Here is an 18,308-nt window from a genome sequence, read left to right as displayed (position 1 = left end):
TATTCATATGAATCGACAATATAAATTGATGCAATTAAAGCAGCCTTTTTAAATTTAAGGTAAATTAAGACGTTATTGCTTCTGTGAGTGTGCACACGTGTATATATATATATATATATATATATATATATATATATATATATATATATATATATATATATATATATATATATGGGTATATGTGTTTTATGTGAAAGTATTATAATGAATATATATAAATATATATGTTTACTGTAGGCAGAGAATAATTATAAAGGTTTCTTCATGCTGGTTTACGACTCGTGAACGAGTCGTAAGTTCACGATCGAACATAAGACGAACGTAAGACGAACTCGCAGCCTTGCAACGAGTACCACAATTCCGACAGCCTGTCCTCATAAACGAAGATCAAAGTCCATTCCATGCACACGCCAAACCCCCTGTTTATGAATGAAAAACAGTTTACACACGACTCACAACTAATGACGTTCGAACAGTTCCGGAACAAGTGCTTCACTGACGAATTTTGTTCGAACCACAACGCTATAAATGCTTCACCCACGTACTACAAATACAAATAATCGCCAACAGAACCTAATCACCTAACCTAACCTATGCTTATATATGCACAATATGCTAATATATTTTGATATTAATTTATATATGAGAAAATTCCTGCTCTGCATGAACAGAATGATAAAATTTATGAATATGTCTGTGGGGTCGACCACTGGATGTAATGAATTTGAGTCGAGGACGGGTTGCTATAAAGGCTTCACGCACATACTTCAAATGCAAATAATCGACAACGGAACCTAAACACCTAACCTAACCTATGCCTAACTATACATAGAATATGTATATTCTATGTATAATAATATATTTTTATGTATAATAATATAAATTTATATATGAGAACAAACCGTTTTTTAATACACAGTATGTTAAAATTGATGAATGCGTCTGGGGAGGACGACCGCTGCTTTAAACAGCCTGGTGTGAGGACAGGTTGCCTTAGGACGGGTTGTCTAAGGACGGGTTGTCTAAGGACGGATTGTCTAAGGACGGGTTGTCTAAGGACGGGTTGTCTAAGGACGGGTTGTCTAAGGACGGGTTGTCTAAGGACGGGTTGTCTAAGGACGGGTTGTCTAAGGACGGGTTGTCTAAGGACGGGTTGTCTTAGGACGGGTTGTCTTAGGACGGGTTGTCTTAGGACGGGTTGTCTTAGGACGGGTTGTCTTAGGACGGGTTGTCTTAGGACGGGTTGTCTTAGGACGGGTTGTCTTAGGACGGGTTGTCTTAGGACGGATTGTCTAAGGACGGATTGTCTAAGGACGGATTGTCTAAGGACGGGTTGTCTAAGGACGGGTTGTCTAAGGACGGGTTGTCTAAGGACGGGTTGCAACTTCGAAGGCAGCAAACGAGAAGCCTAATTCTGACTGCGGTTGGCCAGTTCTCACAAAAAAATATCCTATCAGCTGATTCTGGTGAAAAGTAGAAAATTTGTTTGACCTTTTTTCTCCTTCTCTTTCCCCCCCCCCCCCTTCTCATTTTCATCCCTTTTTCTCCTCCTCCTGCTCCTCCTCCTTGTCATTTCCTCCGCTTGTATGTCTTTCTGTTTAAAAACTTCGTTTCACATTCGGAGATAAACGAACTCTTATACAAAGAAAGTGAAAGAAATTCGATATAGATAATATAAGACCGACTAATAATAATAAAAAAAGTAACTATCTTAAAAGAAAATATATAAAAAAATATGTTAATCAATTACGTGGAAAAAAAACTTCCAGTGAACATTGGAATCATTTAAAGCAGGATAAATCATTGCATTTACGCTCCAGTTGCAACAATCTTGCTGATTAGGTCCAAATCGCCGGGACAAGGAACGATGAAGTGGACTGTAACTACCGCTTGTAACCAGCCTTTGACTTGTTAATGAGCAGGTGTCGCTGCTGCAACCTGTGTTCGTTTCCTTGCAATGTATGAATGGGCAAATGATATGCTTGACACACGATTGTTCGATTTTTTGTTACGACGAATGAACATACGGTTTACAGAGGAACAAAATATTAGCGGATGAAGACAGAGTCGGTGTGTACTTTTGTAATTTGCCGGTTTTTTTTTTGGAGGGAGGGGGGGGGGGGTGGTGGATAGGCGGTGGGTCATTATGGGATGGTGGGAGGGAGTGATGGAGGGAAGGTATAGAGAAGGAGTCTGAGGTCTCCCCCCAGATAATCACTGCTGTTCTATTTTCAAAAATGGTTAAGTTTGGGCCTTTGCTATATTGATCTTTAATACAATACAATACAATACAATTTTATTTAGGTAAGGTACATACATACAATAAATATTTACAAGGATTGTTTGACTTATAGGTAGAGCTAGTACATACAATGCCTAAAGCCACTATTACGCAAAGCGTTTCGGGCATTTGGCATAATTATGCATTTGGGTGTGTAAAGTAGGATTTATTGCGAATTCCCAGTATGAGTTCCCATATTCGGACATATATACGTATATAAAATATCCACATTTACTAGTTTGGGTTTGACCTGCGTTAAGGCTGGGGAGGGGGAGAGGGGGTACCGAACATGGCACAGTTCTAACGAGGTCTGCGGCAAGCCGTAGCATAACTACACTATCGAAGCGAGAATGAATACTTCAGCCGCTTGGTGCTCCTCTACTCCTTTTCAACTTTTATTTCGACCAACTCTGCAAAATTTTCCTGTAGGTTTTCTTATTCCTTTTTTATTCTACGACGCAAAACTCCCCCGTAAAGAATTAAATAATGGGAATTAAACTAATAATAAATTATTTGTTTAAAATAAATCAAATGTTATTAATTATCGCAATTAAACATTGTTATTCGACACCCTTCTTATCGTTTTAGAGTTTATTGCTTAATTCGCTCATTACAGATGAATTGCATTATACTTGTAATGCTGGTTAGCAGCTTGGCGTCCCAAACTGCGGCAGGATTACCAGATTTTCTCGGGAATAGACCGGTAAGACTTTGGTAATTAGCTTCTGAAACGCACCGACTAGGGTTCGTATAACAATTTACTAACCACATTGCTTTTTCAGAACCTCGGTAGCATCTCCAGTGGCCCAAGCAGGAGCTCGGACGACACCAATGACACTCTAGCAACTGATAGTTTCGCTTCAAGCAGCCAACCGGACCACCATACGGAGGGGACTTACTTGCGTACCGGCTCGAATGCTTTCGTCACTTCCAGCGGCGGGGGTGGCGGTCCGACTTCGCGTTCCAGCCCTCGTCCAGTTGTAAGGTCCGGCAAAACTAATGGCAGCGGTGCTTCTATGAACGTGATCGGCGATAGCAGCGGCCGGCTTGGCCGCAGACCAGAGACTGGTTCCAGTGGTCTAGTTATTAACGTTTCTGGTGGGAAGGATGTTGATAGCGGACCGCGCGTCACCGCGGGCAGCAGTAGCAGTCCGCCTTCTGACGCTGGTCCAAGGTATGGCAGCCCTCAGGTCAGCAGGGTGGACGCAGTCTTCCACCCCACTGTCACCCAGCTTGTCACCGTCGACCGCTTCGTCACCCTCACTGACCAAGCTTTCCAGAGCGTGGCTGTCACCCTCACTTCCCTCACCGTTCAGACTGTCACCACTGGAACACGCCGGGTACGTATGCTTAAAGATATTCTTAACCAATATCTTCACAATCGACTTGAGAATGGTCCAGAACGGACCGAAACGTCGTCGTCCCTTCACCTTCTTAGTGTGTAATCTGGTCAACGATATTCTTAACGAGTTTCTGAGTTTGAGTAAACTACATTTTCTTTGTTCTCAACAGGTGGTAGAGACGGCAGTTAATGATCACGTTACTCTGCAAACATCATTGACTGCCAGACCCACATCACTGGCCGTCACTCACGTGAAGTCTAGCTTCAGCCTCGTGACGGACACTGCTCTACATCACCTAACTACAACCTACACATCGTACGTAATCATGCTGCCTACTGACACGACGACCACCATGCAGGTGAGTGTACTGTATATTCAGTTTTTTTAGGTTTTATAATGAATGTGTTGATGATACGTTGATAGTCTACCTCGAGTGAAAAGTGAATTAGTTACAGAGTGTCGTACACAAGGACGTTGGTGCGTACGAACGTAAACATGAAAGGGACTACGGTGACGGACCTCCTGGCCGTCACACACACCGTGCTCACAAGGTGCCTCGGCTACGGTACACTGTAGTCGTGCACGGAATATTTCTAGCAATCTACAAGAGATTCAAATTATATTTGTTGATGAATTATTTGTATTTGTGATAACTGATTTATTTTGATATATTCCCCCTGGGCTAATTACCAATTCTTTAATATCATTTCAGAAAAGAATGATAATGCCAAAAAAAAAAAAAAAATGTTCCCAGTTTCTTTCCTTCCTTTCCCACGGAGATTAAATAAAGTTTTTAAATCTTTGTAATTTGAATTGAAGATTTTTTTTGTATACCAAAATACCTTCTGCAGTTGTCGCTGTTCTTAAAGGCAAATACCTCCAGTCACTGGAGCCCTAATCACGGTTAACACATCTAAAATGTCTATCGTACAAGTTTTGTGGACCTATATGCTCCCGGTATATGACAAAGGAGATACGACCACCGAAACGTTGTCGTCCCTTGACTTTAGTGTGTGGTTTGGTCAACACTCTCCAGGTGCTTAAAATTAAGTAAGAATAAAAATTTGTACAGGAAGTTTAACGTCTTAAGTTCGATTTGTGTATTCCTTATGTAATAGGGTTCCTAAGTTTTATTCAGGAAAACAGTACCGCAGTGCGGAGTAATTTAGAAATAATGAACCCAGCAAATAGAAAATTCAAACTAACCACGAAGCTGTACATTATGCATTAGATAATCTATTGTATATCAAGCTAAACACATTAGATATTAGTCTGAATAAAATTAGGTTTTATGGTGTTTAGCAAGCACATTGGTACTTACTGCAATGAATAAGCTCAAAGTCTACGAACGGTTAAAGCAGGAAACGTCTTTGAAAGTTGAATGTTTAGCATTTGCCGAAATTCACAAGTTGAGTTTCCCGAAGATATATCTAGATTCTGGAACCTGGACATGTCCGACGCACAATAATTTAGAGCGCTCTGATGCGGCGAGTGTAACGAGGGCAAGGTGCTGTTCTACATCTGTAGGGAAAATTAATAACCATCGCACTGTTCACGTAGAATCTACCTTGGTATATTAGAGAGCATGCAACATTAAATTTTACCATGTTAATGTTTTAAATTACAGGTGGGGCTATTTATGGTTATTGCTCAACTGATTCACTGCATTTACCAAAACCTGTTTTCATGGTTGCCCTTTTCTCAGATCTCAACCGGAGTAAAGTTCTACCAAGAAGATTTCAGGCGTGTGATTTGTTACAAGTCACCAAGCAATGAAAACTTTGCTAAAGATTTAAAAAAAAAATCCCAAGTAAAGTTAACACCTTTGCATCCCAATAAAATTACTGCAAAAACAAACTGAGGTAGGGTGGGGCCGGCAGATAGGCACCTTTCAGCATTTTTAAATTAATGTATTGAAGGCAGCAAGTAGAATGTTTAGATTTCAGGATGGTATTAGCCCGTATTTTTGGTAAATTAGTTCTTATTGCCCGTTAAAAAAAAAAAAAAAAAAAAAAAAAAGCGTTGCCACCACATTGACGTTTGACACTTTAAAAATCAGCAGGCAGAGAAATCTTTGCCTTTAAATATCAGATTTGGTGGCGATACCATGTTTAACCTGTAAACTTATCTGCGATAACCAACGGTACTAGCTTTGTATATTAAGGCTACAGAAATACCAATTTCTTGTCTAGCAAATTCCAGCTATCTCAAGTAGCTTTTGACAGGACCGTGCAGAGTGTTACTCAATTTTACTTAAATCTTGGTAAACAATGTTTCTGAAGGTTACGTGCACGCTCAAGTCTGAAGCAATGCAGGCCAAACAAATTTACACAAAGGAAAATACTAAATTGTGCAGTAAATGCGTCCTATTCTTTATTAATACAGTACAAATTAACTTCTATGTAGTTCATTATGCATAATATCTGGCAGTGGTGGAGGTAACTGTAGTAGTTACTATATGGGTGACCGTAGTTACTATCTCCTGCAGCAGTTCTTGTGTAGTTACTACAGGCACCGTCTGGATCTGCAGTTTAGAAAAAAATAGTTTAGACAAAAACTTAGCCATTGACAATTAACGGTAATCTATTTATTCCAAGGATTAAGTTACCTCGTGAGTGACAGCGACGTGGGTTATGGTCTGCCAGTATTTAACAGTATCTGTGGTGGTGACGAACTGACTGTAGATGGACACCATTGTGCTCACTGGGTTGACCCCCACCGTAGCCGTCTCAACCACTACCGGTGTGGAGGTGACCCTTATCACAGAGGTCACCGTCTGTGGATACTGGGGAACAAAGTCCCATTGGGTGGTTGTCTGGGTGACTGTCAGGGTGATCGCCGTCTGCTCTGTAACCCACACGTCAGAGGTCGTCGTCTCCCGCAGAGTGTGGGTCAGGGTTGTCTGCAGGGAGAAAAAAAAAAAAAAAGTTTAACAGGTCACACCGAGGGAGGTAAAGCAGTGATTAAAACACGATTTACGAACCTGACTGGTGACTGTAGAAGTTGTTGGAGTGACGACTGGGAGGGGAGCGTGGGTGCCGTAAGGGACGAACCCCTGACCCTGGATCTATTCGATAAATTTTATATTAGGAAATTGAAACAATTTTAGAGTGTATGTATTTATTTAAATTAAAGCGTTCTTACCCTAGAGACCAAGCACACGAGGTAAAGTAGGTGAAGTAGAGCCATCTGTAGGCGAAAAAAAAATAGCGAGCTATAGCAATAAGCTTTAAGAAAAGTTTACAGCATTGACGGAAAACAAACATTGTAAAGACTAAAGTTTCTAGCATTTATTTTAAAATAAAAGTACAGTAGGCCTGTAAAGGGAACCATTAGAACTTCCCATCCTTTTCTACTACAGCGCATTTAGAAATTTAGTAAAAGGGGGGGGGGGGGGGGAAAGGGTTAAAAATAGTTCGCTAAAACTTTTAGTTAAAAAAGATTCTACAGTTAATTAAACTTAAGACTTAAAAAATGAATATCCACAGTGCCCAAAACTAGATCTCTTCAAACTTACATTAATATTACTATAATACCCTTATTACAGTGGATTAATACCACTTTTCTCCAAAACATACAAAATAACACAAATAAAAAAAACAAAATATTAACCTTTAAATTAGAATGATGAAGTCGAGTTACTAATCGCAGCAGACAGACTGACGACTGAACAGCAGCAGTCCACCTCGTTGCCTCTCCCATACCCAAAATTCATGGCTCCTAACAGATGCCAAGTACTACTTTAATAACGCCATCTATTGTCTATAAACAATCACCAGCCAACCTGTCCTCACACCAGGCTGTTTAAAGCAGCGGTCGTCCTCCCCAGACGCGTTCATTAATTTTAACATTCTGTGTGCTAAAAATTGGTTTCTTCTTATATATGAATTTGTATTATTATAGATAAAAATAGTTTAGCGTTGGTTTGGTTAGGTTATGTTAACGATTATTTCTATTTGAAGTACATGGGTGAAGGATTTATAGAATTGTGGTTCGAACAGAGGATGTGAGCCAAGCACTTGTTCCGGAAGTGTTCGGACGTCATCAGTTGTAAGGCGTGTGTAAGTCGCTTTTCATTCATAAACAAGGGGGTTGGGCGGCTGGATTAACGAGCTTGGATCTTTGTATGCGAAAACGGGCTGCACCAGCAGTTATTGTGGTGAGGAGAGGGACGGGAAAAGAAGCAGCCTGTCCTCCAAACAAAGCCCCCCCCCCCCCCAAAAAAAAAGTGATTCCATCCACCCGCCAAACTCCCAGTTTATGAATGAAAAACGGTTTACACACGACTCACGACTGATTACGTTCGAACACTCCCGGAAAAAGTCCTTAACTGACGAATTTTGTTCGAACCACAACGCTGTAAATGCTTCACCCACGTACTACAAATACAAATAATCACCAACAGGATCTAAACACCTAACCTAACCTATGCCTATATATGCACAATATTCTAATATTTTATAATACTAATTTATATTTGAGAAAATTCCCGTTTTGAATGAACAGCATGTTAACAATTATGAATGCGTCTGTGGGGTCGACCAGTGGATGTAATGGCCTTGAGTCGAGGACGGGTTGAGAAGAAACAGGGCTGGGAGCGAGCGGCCTTTCTATGGTTTATTTATTGATTATCATAAATACACAGAACATACACAGCTGTTTTACATTTCTAATTATTTTTCAAAACAAGATTTCAGTCATTTATTTAGACTAAGGATTACAGTTATCATACAGCGTAAATTAATACCGTAAGAGGAATATTGATCAATAAAACTGAATTCTTTAACGTGCATATATTTATATCATGTTACACCATATTATATGGTAAGAAACCTAAGCATATAGTAGAAACATTATAACACTAATTTAACTCAATTTGTGTTCCTTGCTTATGTTTCCAAAGTTTAGAAAATGGCTATTATTCACCCCAAGCCTTGCTTTGAGCTTTGCCTCAGACAGCTTAGGGAAGCTGCCGACTCAGTATCAAGAGCTTTGACATGTTGTTTCCTACGTCAGCAGCCTTCGGGGTACTTTCCAGACGTTTTCCCCAAGCTGTCAAAGAAAAGTTTGATGGAAATAATATCCATTTTCTTTAGTCTAGAGGCATATACAATCAGAAAATAATACTTCCCAGAAAAAAATTAATAAGGTTGCACCAAGTGTGATCAGTAAATTATAGTAAGATACCGTCGCCAACATGTGTCACTATGACTGAACAAACAGACCACGTAAGAATAATTTAACATCAAACTCACTTCGAACACATGGCATGTACAACAGAATTTTGACTCTGAAACAGATGTTTTTACGTAGTTCGTGCAATAGGAACTTTTGCAGGATTTAGGCTGCTTCACTGCCATTTGTTTGTGACCAACTCTCCGGTATCATAAAGAACCACCTTTAAGGTATTTAGAGCACTAAATACCTTTAGTTTATCGATTCACTCTCGAGGGGTTACCCGGCGTATTCCGGGTCTGTCTCCCATCTCTCCATCAATCTATCCATCTGTGAATACATCTGTCCATTTATCCGCCCATCTATCCATCCATGCATAAATCTATCTATATATACGTCTTTCAATACATCTATCTATCCATCCATATAGCTATTTCAATATTCATTTATCAATCCATATTTCTACTTGGGCGTTTGTTCGTCTCCTTTAAAAAAAACAATTGTCTAATGTGTGGGTGGTCGCTGGTGAAAGCTTAGCTTAGCTTCGTGAAAGGCTATATAAAAAAAAAGTTACCTTGAGGCTAGAGAAACCTTATTAGCTCAGGATTTTCATTGTATTTTATGCTAGTATGGCCAAATTATGCATAGCATTAAATATGATTTGAGATCAGCGAGTAAGTGAATTTTACTGTAAGAAAATATTGTTTTGAACTCAAACTGGCGGCTAGTGCCAAAACACTTGTGGGGGGGGGGGGGGGTTTCAATATGTGACCCCTAGCATGGTGTTACCTTTTGAATTCTGAATTCTGGTGACCCCAACCAGCTTAAGTTCATATCATACACTAGCGAATTGTCTAATTTTGTTGAGGGTTTGAAGCCCCAAGCGTCTGGCCTCAAACTTTGACACCAACCCTTATAGAAGACCAGCTTCCAGTAGCTCTGATTTGTTTCAATCCGATTGTCAATTTGGGATTTTTAATGCCAATAAACTAAATTTGTAAACTTTACACATTCATTTATATTTTCATAGCAATAATTCTTATACTTCATGGTCACTTCCATTATTGCCGTATTCTAATGGATATACAGGTGTTCAACTTTAATTATATTCACACTGAGAAATGTAAGCAGTGTTCAGCGTTTCAGCGAATACAATGTTCAGATCAAAAGTACAGTCGGCAAGCTACCGTGGTTGCCCTAGTAACTGCAAGAGGTTAAACCGTAAACCCTGTATTAAAGTTTCCGTGCACGATGCCTTTACACTTTGCGAGCCTTAATTCGCCATGGCTACTATAATATTACAGTAGTATAAACCGATGTTTTAATACCTGGCATTTCCTAGAAATGTTGCATTTTCAATATTGGCAACTGCCAGAATAACTAAAAATACCAGACTAAAGTTATACCATACCATTTTGAGAGAATACGACTTAAAACATTGCCCCCTTTATCTGCATTAGAAAATTTGAAAAAGTTTCTGGTGGCCTCTGCTCAAATGATCTGGGTTTGCCATATACCAAGGCGTTTGCCTCTGCCCAAGTTTCGTACTGTAGGTTTTATAGCAAGTCATTTCACCTAGAAAGGCAATTTGAAGTGGAGATCCAGTGACTTCAGGCAATTTACAATACACTTGTGGGTGGCATTCTTAGAGATATCACTTGCCAGTCAAGGGGAAACTAGGAGTTTTGTTTAGAAAACATATTTGTATTAGAGACTTAAAATTCAAATGTACAAACATTGACGAATAATATGCAAGGTTACAAGGGTCAAGGGTCCATTAAACAAGAGTTACGATACTGTTAAAACCGTTTCAAGTTTGTTGCATAGAGGTACTGTTTGCCGAATATTACCAATTACTTTGCATCCACACAGACATTATCTACTACATTCTTTTAATGTAATAGTGCCATTAACGTACCACGGCTGTATTACCTTTCCCGTTACGTACACCAACGGCAAGGTGACGAGAGCTCTGAACCAGTGAAAGAATCTTCCTGCTGAGAGCTCCGTGTACAAGTACTTCGAGCTATAAGCTACTTTGCTCTTGCCGATACTATTTAACTTTAAAGGAAAATTGGGGCGTTAATACTAAATGTACTATTTTTAGCCATTTAACAAAATTCGTAAATGGTCTAATTTGGTGGACTAGTGAAATTTATTCAGACTACCGACCGCCAATACCGAATAAAATTACAGAGTTAAAGTTACGAGTGCTATAATAAGCTAGTTCCAGCTGCATTTTGCAATCTACACTTTGGCCATAAATTAAAGCGTCATACCAGGAAACGAAGGTTTGTAATAAAATTTTTAACTGTTGCGAAATCATTTATGTCAATATAAATAACTAGTACAAAGATTATCGTGCCCTGTAGCCGTAGGCGCTGTTAACGAAGACAGTGTCGGTGACAGTCTGGTAGTTTGTGATGGTAGTCCTCTGGGTGCTGATGTTCGTACGCACCAAAGTCGCCGTATAGGATATCCTGAAATTAAAGTAATCAAACTTTATGAAGTTACCTGTCTATATATATTAAATAGTCAGGTATTTGTAGACATTAAAACCAATACGAATTACATATAGTAGAAGCCATTCTAAAAGACCGAAATAACATGTTTAAAGTTAAAACTAGGCCTTAAACCAATATTAAACCCATCTTCAGTTTCCAACTTACACTTGGGTGGCCGTGGTGGTGAAGGTGTACTGGCTGATGACGTAGGACGTGTGGGCGAGGGTCACGTGGGTTAGAGAAGTCTCCGTTACGATCCTGAAGTCAGACTTCACCTCCGTTAATGTTACGGTCCCGGGCCGGACAAACACCGATGTCTGGAGAGCGACGCGATCATCGACGGGCGTCTGCAACACCTGTGACGAAATTTTATTAATTTCATTTCTAGCATTAATAGCACACAGTCAGCACAGTATCGCAGAGTCCACTTACCGCTCGTGTTCCCACGGTGACAGTCTGCACGCTGAAGGAAGTCAGGGTCACGGCCACGCTGTTGAAGGCCTGGTCGGTGACAGTGACGCAGCGGTCGATGGTGATAACTTGGGTGACAGTTGGGGTGAGGAGTGCGTCCACTCTTCTAACTTCAGGGCTGCCAATAGTCACGCGAGGAACACTGACCTGGCTAAACCGGCCACTGCCAAGTACTGCAGCTTGGCCCTGGCCAAAGAATTCTCCAGCCGCCTGACTACTACCTACGCCCTGGCCAAAGACTGCTCCAGACACCTGACCACTACCTACGCCCTGGCCAAAGACTGCTCCAGACACCTGACCACTACCTACGCCCTGGCCAAAGACTGCTCCAGACACCTGACCACCACCTGTGTGGAAACTAGTGCCAGATTCTCCAGGAAATGCAAGTGGAATTTGTTGACTTAGAGGCACTCTCTGGGGTAAAGAGACCCTCCCGCTTTGTGTGGTATGAGGCCCTACAGGAAAATTGCTAGAGACAAAGTTTTCGCTAGGAAACTGGTCGATGTGCAGCGTACTGCCGAGAAAAGGCCGCCTTTCTGCTAAACTTATGTCTGGTCTCTGGAAAATAAGATACATTAAATTAAAGATTTTTTTGAACACTAATTTTATTAATTTTTACATTAGCAAGTTAAGTATTTACCGATGTTATGGAGAATTATGTGCTGTCAATTCAGACTAGAAATTATCCCCGTGCTACGTTAGGCAATGCCTATCTTGCCAGTAAATTTGTATGCAACAAGTTTGCAAAGTTTATTTCCGTTGTGCAAGTAAAAGTTAAATTATTAAAATTCAAGATGGTAAAGCAATTGTGGAAACTATTGCCGCTTTAATGAATATTCATATTCGCGATAATCTAAAAAAGTTATATTTAGTTTATACTAAATTTAGTTTTGATACATCGGGATCGAAGTCTTTAAGATTTTCTATAGTTTACTGAAAGTACTAAACATTACCCATTATTAAATATTAGTCAATACTTACTTGAAGTGGTCCATACTGGCAAGACACATCGACGACCAAAAGAACCAACGCTCCCAAGACTGCAGTAAACAACCCCATCTGTAAGAATCCAATGATCATGTTACATTTCTATGTACTTATATTACATCATCCGATAACCCCACTTATCAAGCAGTTAAAATCTTGCGCCAACTTACAATTAATGTAAAACGGGACCTAAAACTTTTTAAACGGTAGACAAGTTGACGATGTTAACTCGGTGAAGGTCAGGAGGCAACTGACTACTGCAGTCGCCGCTGCCTACGTCAACACCTCCCTCACACCAGCGGCCTGGTCGCTATCCTCGATATTACGACACATTGCTACATACAAGGTCATGCTTACATGCCCGCAATGTTGTACTGTAATATTGACCTCAGACTACATAACATAATATTTTATTTATTTAAACAATAATACTAATAAATTCCTAAATTATGAGAGAACGAGGCAAATTGACCATTATGTGCTGAATATTGACTTTTTTCTCTTTGAACTGATATCATATGCGAGACAGTCTATAACCTGGCTATATACTGTCACATATCATCGCCTTGGGTAGAGCTTCTTTCACCTGATGATACTGTTCACCTAGATACCAGGGAGTTAGATAGTCGCTACGGAGTGCTTCCTGCGATGTGTATGAAATATGTAGTATATCCAAATGCAGACGAGGAGTCACAATAACGTGGCTGAAATATGTTGACCAAATCACACACCAGAAGATGAGACGACGACGTTTCGGTCCGTTGTGGACCCTTATCAAGTCCATTGACGGACCGAAACGTCGTGTCCTCATATTTTAGTGTGTGGTTTGGTCATCATAACTAATCTCATATATATCTTTATCTTCAGCCACTATTACTCATCTTCTACAGATTAGCTATATTATTCTGTGAATATGACAGTGTAACACAGATTTATTGTGTTATTTTCAGGATTTTGTACATGTTCAATGAAAGTCCCAGATTCAGAGCGCTCTCGCACACCACTTGTGTTTCATAATAATTATTCTTGTTTCTCACACATTTGTCCAAGGAAAAGTTTTACAAACTTGTGTGACAAGCTGGAAGATTAAACAAGCTTTAACGTGGAACAATAAGATATTCTTCGATCTTTAAATAACTCTCAACTTTACTCTTCTTTCTTACCTTCCTTTTAGCTTATCTGCTCTTACTCTTATCTTATCTCTACCTTCATCTCCCTCCATTCTACTTTTCATCACTAAATCTTCCCCTCTCAAGTCCTCGAGTTAATGATGGTTAAGGACGTACATAAACGATGTGTAGGTTGATTATCAACTATCAATTGGGTTTTTGTTACATATCCAGACTGTCATCCTTGTGTTTGTATGGGTATAACATTGAAGTTTTCCCCCCTGGTTATCCATAATGTACTGGCAAATTCACAATGTAAAATGACCACCAAACGTAGTACGCTAGCCACTCTTAACATAGGCATAAAACCTTCCATTTTTCAGACTTCAGTAACCATGTAGGCACTGAATATTAAAAAGTTTTCCCATTAGGTAACTTCTCTAATTCAGCGTTGATTATGATTGTCTATGATAGGGTGGAGACTGGGTTTTTATAACAGTGGGCACAGTATCAATGAACTCTATCTTTACCTACGAAAATTCTTCGTCTAATACCGTGCCGGTTTGGCAATAAATTATCAAGTCCTGGCATCTACACCCTCAAAACACGTAGATGGGTACTGTATTTTTTTATTCATTTCTACGGGAGTTGTTACATTCTTGTACAACCACTAGCACACGTATAGTTTCTGGCAAATCCTTAATCCTACGTTTCCCGGAATACGTAACCCCCCCCCCCCCCCCCACCAAACTCACAAATCGCTTAACCCGGTTCCCCATTTTACTGTTGGGTAAATATCTGCCGCTAGAGAATGTTCCGGCCAGAATGAGGATCACAATGAGTCCAATGAGTAAAATACAAAAAGTCTCAGCAGGTATGCCAGTCATTTTAGTCAATTGCTCCGATTTTTATTTTATTAAGTATTAGTTTCCACGTTATATGTACCGTTATGTAAGAAATATGGGGTGGTAGACTTCCCAGTGCACTTTGTAAACATGTGCGGTTCAAAACAGACTTTAGTTTTAAGGTATGAAGGGAATACCTTCAAGGCAAGTCTACAAACGTTTGCCCCTCTACCTCTGCTGTAGGTAGAAACCATTAGGCCAATTAACTTCGGAAGCTTTATTCGGTCTAATTCCCGTTAGTTATCTAAAACACCCAAGAACTAGAGTTTAATACTCTAGCCAATGACAATTTTGATCAAAATTATGTCCCCCTTCCCCGATTTTAGAGGAGGCATAGAAGCAAGACTATGGAGAGGCACAGGTAGATCCCCAGATCCGCAAAATACTTAACACCATCATTGACGGTAAAGTTTACGAGGCTGCATCAAATCTCATGGCCTAAAACACCTTACAGACATCATGTACTAGAAAATTTTAGGACACCAATTCTTCTGGCTTTGTAATTTAGAAGACTAGCAATATTCATCCGATAATTACTAGATTTGATATTAGTACTCTAGAGACATCCCATTTTAAGTCTGGAATTTTTTAAATTAAATCTATTACATAGTCTTCAAACATTTATTTGGTACAAAACTGAAGTAAATCTCATAGTTTCCATTATGCATAATATCTGGCAGTAGTGGAGGTAACCGTAGTCGTTACTATCTGGGTGACCGTAGTTACTATCTCCTGCAGCAATTCTTGAGTAGTTACCACAGGCACCGTCTGGATCTGCAATCAGATAAGATAGTTAAATCAATGACTAAAGATCCCAGGCAGTAGATCAACTGTAGCCTCACAAGATACGATTATTTCGCACTATCTTACCTCGTGAGTGACAGCGACGTGGGTTATGGTCTGCCAGTATTTAACAGTATCTGTGGTGGTGACGAACTGACTGTAGATGGACACCATTGTGCTCACTGGGTTGACCCCCACCGTAGCCGTCTCAACCACTACCGGTGTGGAGGTGACCCTTATCACAGAGGTCACCGTCTGTGGATACTGGGGAACAAAGTCCCATTGGGTGGTTGTCTGGGTGACTGTCAGGGTGATCGCCGTCTGCTCTGTAACCCACACGTCAGAGGTAGTCGTCTCTCGCAGAGTGTGGGTCAGGGTTGTCTGGAGAGAATAAGTAAAGTTAGGCAGAACCAGTTTAAAAATAACTGGTGTATGTATATATAATAAACATTACATACCTGAACAGTGACTGTAGAAGTTGTTGGAGTGATAACTGGGAGGGGCGCGTGGGTGCCGTAAGGGACGAACCCTTGACCCTGGATCTATTAAATAAATTTTATTAATAAAATTTAGTAGATTATATATATAAATTATATTATATATAATTATACTAAAAAAGTAAATTTTTTTTTTTTTACCTGCGAGAAAATGCACAAAAGATACAGTAGGGGAAGTAGAGCCATCTGTAAAAAAGAAATGGAGTTAGTCATGGCAGTAAGGTAAGACTTAAAATGTTTTTCCTCAAAGCTTTTAAATATGTACAAGTGCTATTTTATTTAGCGTTTTAGTGTTAAACTGTCCACTAGGCCTGGGGAAGGGAACGGAACTTTGCGAGTGCCATGCACTCAGGATTAAGTGCTCATTATAAAGGGTTTGAGATAGGATGGAAGAGTATCCAGTCACTTATGGTCAGGTTATTTACGCACAGCTGAATAATTCAAAATGTTGACTGTCCAGGTAAAGTGGTTGGGCGTAGGCCTAAAAGGCGCTTTTAGGCCACTAGTAATGTGTAATAGTATGTAGGAGGGGCCTTGGTTGACCGTTCCTAAAGAAAGTTAGAGAAAAATGTTACACTCTAGGCAAGTTTTGTTGCCCTTATGAAAATAATGCTTATATGAATCAATTTAGATTCATTTGAGAGAAATTCAGGAATATTAGTTATATTTTATTGCATGTTCAAATAAAAAGTGTATATGGTCAATGAAAATGCTCAACTGAGCCAAATTCACGCATCGCAGCGTAAATAAGCTTAAATTCCTTTTTAAATATCCAAGATTTTTCTAGCATTATTATATGGGATAAAAATTGGTAAAGTTATTTTTTTATAAGTGTAAAATCAAATTAGGCAATACTTTAGGTAGTATATTAGATACGTTAAAAAAAAAAAAAATGCAAGTCACGTAAAGCGAGAAAAACTAGTACATCAGCATTTAGTCAAAAATTACTTTAAAATATATCATAGATCTTGCCACCTGTGATAAATGTTAAACCGATTTCCTTAACATTTGACCTTCACAGATCGCCATGCGTTCAGTAACTTAAAAATCTCATGCAAACCGCTTGATAAAAAAAAAACCTACACTAAGAAAGTTATTACCATAACCCAATTATTGCAGTGCACAATATCAAAACTTCCTTACAAAACATACTAAATCACCTTTAAGTTAAGAGGATCAAGTCGAGTTACTAAGCACAGTAGAGAGACTGACTAGTTAACAGCAGCAGGCCACCTCGTTACCTCTCCCACACCCTCAATGCGTGCCTCCTAACAGATGCCAAGTACTACTTTAATAGCGCCATCTATTGTCTAGAAACAGTCTCCAGCAGTTGTTGTGGTGAAGAGAGAGACGGGTTGAGAAGACAGGGCTGGGAGCGGAGCGGCCGTTCCATGGTTGATGTGTTGATTATCATAAATACACAGTACATACACAGCTATTTTACATTTAAAATATTTATTTTTCGAAACGAGATTTCAGTCATTTATTTAGACTAAGGATTACAGTTATCATACAGCGTAAATTAATACCGTAAGAAGAATATTGACCAATAAAACTGAATTCTTTAACGTGCATATATTTATATCATGTTACACCATATTATATGGTAAGAAACCTAAGCATATAGTAGAAACATTTAATATAACACAATTTAACTTAATTTGTGTTCCTTGCTTATGCTTCCAAAATTTAGAAAATGGCTATTATTCACCCCAAGCCTTGCTTTGAAGTTTTTCTCAGACAGCTTAGGGAAGCTGCCGATTCAGTATCAAGAGCTTCGACATAGTTTCCTACGTCAGCAGCCTTCGGGGTACTTTCCAGTCGTCTTCCATAAGCTGTCTAAGCATAGGTTTGATGGGAATAATATCCATTTTCTATAGTCTGGAGGCATATACAATCAGAAAATAATACTTCCCAGAAAAAAAAATAAGGTTGCACAAAGTGACATCAGTACAATATTGGAAGATACCGTCGCCAACATGTGTCACAATGACTGAACAAACAGACCACGTAACAGGAATCTAACATCAAACTCACTTTGAACACATGGCATGTGCAACAGCATTTTGACTCTGGAAAAGACGTTTTCAGCAGACGGTTCGTGCAATAGGAACTTTGACAGGATTTAGGCCGCTTTGCTGCCATTTGTTTGTGACAGCAACTCTCCGGTAACAGAAAGCAACACCTTTCTTAATTTAGAAAACTAAATATCTTTATTTTATTGATCCAGTAATGGAAGGGTTACCCCCGCCG

General features: G+C 39.5%; 4 protein-coding genes across 12 annotated transcripts; 1 reads left to right on the top strand and 3 right to left on the bottom strand.

Annotated features, from left to right (window-relative positions):
• The first annotated feature begins 1,220 nt into the window (after positions 1 to 1,220).
• Positions 1,221 to 4,437, top strand: LOC123766327 (uncharacterized). Of its 7 annotated transcripts, none has more exons than XM_069321204.1 (5): positions 1,221 to 2,070; positions 2,898 to 2,984; positions 3,064 to 3,621; positions 3,794 to 3,982; positions 4,074 to 4,437. In XM_069321204.1, the coding sequence occupies exons 1-5, from the start codon at positions 2,056 to 2,058 to the stop codon at positions 4,272 to 4,274; spliced, it is 1,050 nt and encodes a 349-aa protein (XP_069177305.1). In that variant the 5' UTR covers positions 1,221 to 2,055; the 3' UTR covers positions 4,275 to 4,437. The 7 variants fall into 7 exon arrangements, with proteins under 7 accessions (XP_069177305.1, XP_045611356.1, XP_045611355.1 ...); XM_045755400.2 differs by having other exon boundaries at positions 1,224 to 1,466; XM_045755399.2 differs by lacking the exon at positions 1,221 to 2,070 and adding an exon at positions 2,548 to 2,706 and having other exon boundaries at positions 4,080 to 4,437.
• A 1,543-nt stretch (positions 4,438 to 5,980) lies between these two features.
• Positions 5,981 to 7,349, bottom strand: LOC123766112 (chondroitin proteoglycan 1-like). 3 transcript variants are annotated; one of them, XM_045754975.2, is made up of 5 exons: positions 7,237 to 7,349; positions 6,769 to 6,813; positions 6,608 to 6,691; positions 6,233 to 6,526; positions 5,981 to 6,148 (listed from the first exon to the last, which is right to left on the bottom strand). In XM_045754975.2, the coding sequence occupies exons 1-5, from the start codon at positions 7,324 to 7,326 to the stop codon at positions 6,035 to 6,037; spliced, it is 627 nt and encodes a 208-aa protein (XP_045610931.1). In that variant the 5' UTR covers positions 7,327 to 7,349; the 3' UTR covers positions 5,981 to 6,034. The 3 variants fall into 3 exon arrangements, with proteins under 3 accessions (XP_045610931.1, XP_045610932.1, XP_069177299.1); XM_045754976.2 differs by having other exon boundaries at positions 6,608 to 6,685; positions 7,237 to 7,344; XM_069321198.1 differs by lacking the exon at positions 6,608 to 6,691 and having other exon boundaries at positions 7,237 to 7,347.
• Positions 7,350 to 11,111: 3,762 nt separating this feature from the next.
• Positions 11,112 to 13,086, bottom strand: LOC138349463 (uncharacterized). The gene is made up of 5 exons (XM_045754957.2): positions 12,932 to 13,086; positions 12,756 to 12,833; positions 11,736 to 12,332; positions 11,469 to 11,659; positions 11,112 to 11,279 (listed from the first exon to the last, which is right to left on the bottom strand). The coding sequence occupies exons 2-5, from the start codon at positions 12,831 to 12,833 to the stop codon at positions 11,156 to 11,158; spliced, it is 990 nt and encodes a 329-aa protein (XP_045610913.2). The 5' UTR covers positions 12,932 to 13,086; the 3' UTR covers positions 11,112 to 11,155.
• A 2,296-nt stretch (positions 13,087 to 15,382) lies between these two features.
• LOC123766117 (hepatitis A virus cellular receptor 1-like) lies at positions 15,383 to 17,320 on the bottom strand. The gene is made up of 5 exons (XM_045754984.2): positions 17,216 to 17,320; positions 16,197 to 16,241; positions 16,017 to 16,100; positions 15,646 to 15,939; positions 15,383 to 15,549 (listed from the first exon to the last, which is right to left on the bottom strand). The coding sequence occupies exons 2-5, from the start codon at positions 16,239 to 16,241 to the stop codon at positions 15,436 to 15,438; spliced, it is 537 nt and encodes a 178-aa protein (XP_045610940.1). The 5' UTR covers positions 17,216 to 17,320; the 3' UTR covers positions 15,383 to 15,435.
• Between the last annotated feature and the right edge of the window lie 988 nt (positions 17,321 to 18,308).

The sequence above is a fragment of the Procambarus clarkii genome, chromosome 9, assembly GCF_040958095.1.
Source record: "Procambarus clarkii isolate CNS0578487 chromosome 9, FALCON_Pclarkii_2.0, whole genome shotgun sequence".
NCBI classification, from domain to species: domain Eukaryota; kingdom Metazoa; phylum Arthropoda; class Malacostraca; order Decapoda; family Cambaridae; genus Procambarus; species Procambarus clarkii.
Note: the sequence above shows the minus strand (reverse complement) of the source record. Positions and strands in the feature narration are given on the sequence as shown.